Source organism: Malaclemys terrapin, chromosome 20 (genome assembly GCF_027887155.1).
Source record: "Malaclemys terrapin pileata isolate rMalTer1 chromosome 20, rMalTer1.hap1, whole genome shotgun sequence".
Classification (NCBI taxonomy): Eukaryota; Metazoa; Chordata; order Testudines; family Emydidae; genus Malaclemys; species Malaclemys terrapin.
The window spans coordinates 2002684-2007737 of record NC_071524.1 but is presented as its reverse complement, the minus strand read 5'-3'; the positions used below and the strand labels follow the sequence as shown (position 1 = coordinate 2007737).

Sequence of the window (5054 nt, the reverse complement as noted above, 5' to 3'; positions counted from 1 at the left end):
AAGAAAGACCGGACACGAAAATCTCCGCCACCCTCCCCTTTAAATCCCGGGATTTGGGCCCTTCAAGGGGCGGGGCGGCCCGGGGCTGGGGGAGGCCGGGGGCGGTGCTGAGCCGGGCCAGGTGAGGGGACAAAGGGAGGGGAGGCGGTGCATGGGGCTGGGGATCCCCCCCGGCCACTCGGGGGTTAAATGGGCCAGGGGGAGACTCCAGCTGCGGGGGGACCCTGCCCCCCAGGCAGCCCCCTGCCCCCCCTGCTCCGTGCGGGACCCAGCGCCGAGCCCGGCTGCTCCTTGTGGGCCCCCGGGGGGGGGCAGCCCCCCAATGCCAGCCCCCCCCCAACATCCAGCAGATTCACTTGAAGGGCTGGAGCCAAGACGCCTGGGTTCTCTCCCTGGCTCTGGGAGGGGTTTGGGGGCCAGTGGGTAGAGCGGGGGGCTGGGAGCCAGGACTCCTGGGTTCTCTCCCTGGCTCTGGGAGGGGAGTGGGGGCCAGTGGGTAGAGCGGGGGATGGGGGGGGAGCCAGGACTCCTGGGTTCTATTCCCATCCCCATTTGTCTCTCCCTTGTGTTTACACCCTTCCTTTCCCTCTTTCCCGCAGGGGTTGGGAAGCAGCCCGGAGACCCCAGCCACCATGAGGGGGCAGCGCAGGCTGGCGGGGGAGCCCTTGGAGATCCAGGTGGTGAGGGTGAAGGAGGAAGAGGAGGAGGAAGGAAGCGGGTGCCCCGAGTACGTCTTGGAGCCGCTGTGCCAGGAGGGGACCAGTGGCCTCGTCACCCGCTGCCACGCCCGCCTGGGGCCACGCCCGGTCCTTGCCCAGCCCTCCCTGCCGGCAGTGCCCCCACAGCCCCGTGCCGGGCGGGACACCGCCCCCCCGGCTAAGCCCTATGCCTGCTCTTTCTGCCCCAAGCGCTTCAAGCGCTCCTCGGACCGGCGGGACCACGAGCGGGTGCACACGGGCGAGCGCCCCTACCGCTGCCGGGTGTGCGGCAAGCGCTTCACCCAGTCCTCGGTGCTGACCGGCCACATGCGCATCCACACGGGCGAGCGCCCCTTCCGCTGCCCCGTCTGCGCCAAGAGCTTCAACAACGCCTCCAACTTCAAGAAGCACCAGCGCATCCACGCCCAGCCCCTGGGCAGCGAAATCGGCTGCCCCCCCGTCCCCCTGAGCCAGCGGGACACTGGTGGGGGTGCCAAGGACCTGGCGCGAGACAGCGGTGGTGACGCCAAGGGGCTGGCACTAACGTGGGTGCCCCTGGGGTCCTCTGCCAAAGGCCCCAGGCCTGACTTCCTGGCTAACGGTGTGTGCCCGGCGGTGGTGGGGCTGGCGGAAAGCCGGTGCCCCAGGGCATGGCGGTGTCTGGCAGTGGAGCGAAACGCAGAGCAGGGCTCCCCTGTCCCTGGCACAGGTGCCCGGCTGTCCCCCGGTGACTCGGGCTGCGGGGAAGCTGGCGACGGAGGAAGAGCGGCTGAGGAAGAGGAGGGTGATTGTGCTCCCTGCTTCTTGCTGGAAAAGCTGGACCGGGCGCCCCAATTGTGCCCAAGCCCTGATGCCCACGAGCTGGGTGTGCCAGTCCATGCCCCTCCCTGGGGCCTTAGCCCTGCTGTTCCTGGACAGGGCAAGCCGGTCCATGCCACTCCCTGGCGCCCGAGCCCCAATGCCCATTCCCCACGTGGCAGCCCGCCCGCCCCCCTGCCCGATGCCCGGCAATACATCTGCTTCGTGTGCTCCAAGCGTTTCAAGCGGGCCACGGACCTGAAGGAGCACCTGCGGGTGCACACGGGCGAGCGCCCCTTCGCCTGCGGGGTCTGCAGCAAGCGCTTCACCCAGTCCTCGGCCCTGTCCACCCACCAGCGCATCCACACGGGTGAGCGCCCCTTCCGCTGCCCCGTCTGCCCCAAGAGCTTCAACAACGCCTCCAACTTCGCCAAGCACCGGCGGGTGCACTCGGGGGAGCGCCCCCACCGCTGCGCCCTGTGCGGAAAGAGCTTCCAGGAGCGCCGGTGGGTGGTCCGGCACCTCCGGGCCGTGCACCCGCCGCTGGGGTGAGCGCGGAGTCGTTGGCATGTGGAGCAGTCGGGGAGGCCGTGGCATGGCCAGGCGGTGTGGCACTGGGCTGAGAGTGAAAATGCCCCAGCCAAATCCTCTGCTAGCAGAGATCTCCCCCGCACGTACGTCCTGCCGTGAGATGCTCTGGAGCGCGGTTGGGGGAAGTGTTCACCCACCCAGTTTTCACCACATTGTTTTTCACCTTTGTGGGATGAATTTTTTTCCAACCCAAAACCTCAAAAATAACCAGAACGTCTCCCACCCGCTATAAAACATTGTGGGGCCATTTCCCCTCCACAAGGTGGAAAATAACCTGCAAAACAAATCAGTTTCCCCCCAATTCTCCAGAGATTACAAGTTTGGTTGATAAAGGTCATAGTTTTGATATAATATTTTGACTTGGTACCGCACGACATTTTGATTAAGAAGCTAGAATGGTGCCCAATAAACGTGGCCCACAATAAATGGCTTAAAAACTGGCTAACTGATAGAGCTCAAAAGGTAACGGTTATTGGGGACGCATCATCGAGTGGGTGCGTTTCCAGCGGGGTCCCTCGGGGACCCGTTCTCGGCCCAACGCTATTTACCGGTTTTATCAACGGCCTGGGAGAAAACATAAAATCATCGCCCAGCAAGTTTGCGGGTGAACTAAAAATGGCAGGAGTACCGAAGAGGCCACGTCATTGATCCAGGTCACTGATCTGGATCGCTTGGTAAACTGGGCGCGAGCAAACAAGCTGCGTTTAAATACGGCTAAATGCCAATATATCCAGCTAGGAACAGAGATGTCGGCCGTGCGTGCGGGCTGGGGGACCCTCTCCTGGGGAGCAGCGACTCTGACAAGGATGCGGGGGGGGCGTGGTGGATAATCAGCAGAACGGGAGCTCACGGTGCCCATGCTGTGGCCAAAAGACCTAATGTGATCATGGGATGCAAAAACGGGGAAATCTCGAGTATCAACAGAAAATTATCTAAAGCAGATTTCTTCCTCTCACAGCCAAGCCTCTTCAATGTGATAATTCACTGCAGCTTGGAAGAAAAGAAATACTCTTCAGTGTTCAATATGGTCTTCACATCCTGGAACCTCGCTCTTGCAAAATCTTTGCTTTTCCACTGGGCTCGCTGGTTGTGCCGTAGGGGGTATTATGCAGCTCCTTCGAGACAACACACAAATTCAGCCTGATCTTCATTTCCGTAGATATAGGAAGAACCAATACTGACCAACTGTTCAAATTTCCAGCCATGGTGGAGACCGTTCGGGTGAGCTCATCCTCCTCCGGACACTGCAGCACCCTGTACACGTGTTTGACTGGCACCTGTGAGTCATTTAAAGCTTGGCTGATGAGTTTTTTCACTTTTTTGGGGGGTGGAAGAAAACCACAGCAGTGCACAGTTGGTGAGTATTTTTCACCGGCACGGCAAACCTTTCCCACGCGTGTGGCACGTTTTTTGGTGATTTCCCCCCCTCACACACCTTTTTCTCCGGGAGGTTTTTGTAGATTCCAAGGTCCGAACTGACGTCTGTGATCAGCGAATCTGACACACACCCCCGTAGAGCCCCAGGCCAGAGACGTGCCCCGAAAGACTCCCCAGAGCAGCTGTTAGAAAACCAGCCAATCTGGATTTAACAATTGTCGGTGATGGAGAATCCGCCATGACCCTGGGGGAATTGTTCTGAGGGTTAATTACACTCACCATTGAAAATGTACTCCTTATTTTCTGGTCGGAATTTGTCTAACGTTAGCTTCCAGCCATTGGATGCTGTTAGACCTCCCTGTGCTGGTTTGAAGGGCTGGTTATTATATATTTGTTCCCCAGGGAGGTACTGATCGCCAGGGAACAAGTCACCCCTCTTCTCTCTGTGAAGCTAACAAGATCGAGCTCCTGGAGTCTCTCCCTCTCAGGCGGGTTTTCTCACCCTTTAGCCGTTCTCCCGGCTCTGCTCTGACCCCTCTCCGATTCATCACCATCCTTCCTGAATGGTGGCACCAGAACTGGACACGGGATCCCAGCAGCGGTCGCCCGCAGGGCCAGATCCAGGGGTAAAATAACCTCTCTGCGCCTACGCGAGACTGTGACCCTCAGAACTGGCTCACGCGTAAAGTGAGGCCGATGGGCGAGAGCAGCTGAAATACCTTGGCGCCGCTGGGCCCCAATCCTTAATTCCGCAGCCCGGGCTTGAGTTTTCTCAGTGCTCCACAAACCCAACGACGCGGCTCGGCTTCCTCGCCCTTCGGCTTGATCCCGCCTAGAAACTTGACCTCGGGAGTTTGAAAGGATCTGCCCAAGTGCCCCCGTCCTTCCCTTCCTCCAGGGCTGCGGTTTCACAGCTGTCCTCCTCCTGAGACTCGCCAGGGAAGAACGTCTCTGGGGGCGAGATTTCTGCTAGCAGAGGGACCCAGTTCAGCAGGGCGGAAGCCACAGACATTCAGGCTTAGAAATAAGGGGCGCGTTTTTCACAGGGTGGGGGGAATTCAGCACTGGGGCAGCTCATCAGAGGAGAGGGTGGCATCTCCACCAGCAGGAGGCGCTAAATCAAGCTTGGCACTAGCTCGACGATCAGATATGGGCTGGCTGCAGGGAGCTCGGAGTGGCAATTCTCTGGCCTGGGAGGACCCACGTGGCCCCTACATCTAGGCTGGGAGTTTCTGAAGGCACCAGCTCCAGCTCCCTTGGGGAGACGCCGGGCATAGCAGAACTCAGCATCGCATTTGTCGCCCACGTCACCAGCTGTTCGTGCCACCATGAAGTCCCTCTCTGGTCCCAACAGCCACGTGCCCCTCGCCTTGTCCCGTCGCAGCGCATGGGCCTGGTACCAGCGAGGCGTCCCCTCGGCCCGTGGAAGGCGGACACCGCCGGGGGAGTTACCGGTGGCTGTGGGCGGGTGGGGGCCGAATTCCCTGGCCGTGGGCGGGATCTCTCTGCTTGTAGCAGGCGCCTGGGATAGTTTCAGCCTCACGGATCCATCCCCGGAGCCCTTCTATTAAATCCCGTTGGCAGATCACA

General features: G+C 60.5%; 1 protein-coding gene across 1 annotated transcript; it reads left to right on the top strand.

Moving 5' to 3' along the window:
* The first annotated feature begins 91 nt into the window (after window positions 1-91).
* LOC128826556 (zinc finger protein 628-like) lies at window positions 92-5054 on the top strand. Its single transcript, XM_054009906.1, has 2 exons — window positions 92-121; window positions 600-5054. Exon 2 carries the CDS (start codon window positions 633-635, stop codon window positions 2046-2048), a length of 1416 nt encoding a protein of 471 aa, XP_053865881.1. The 5' UTR covers window positions 92-121; window positions 600-632; the 3' UTR covers window positions 2049-5054.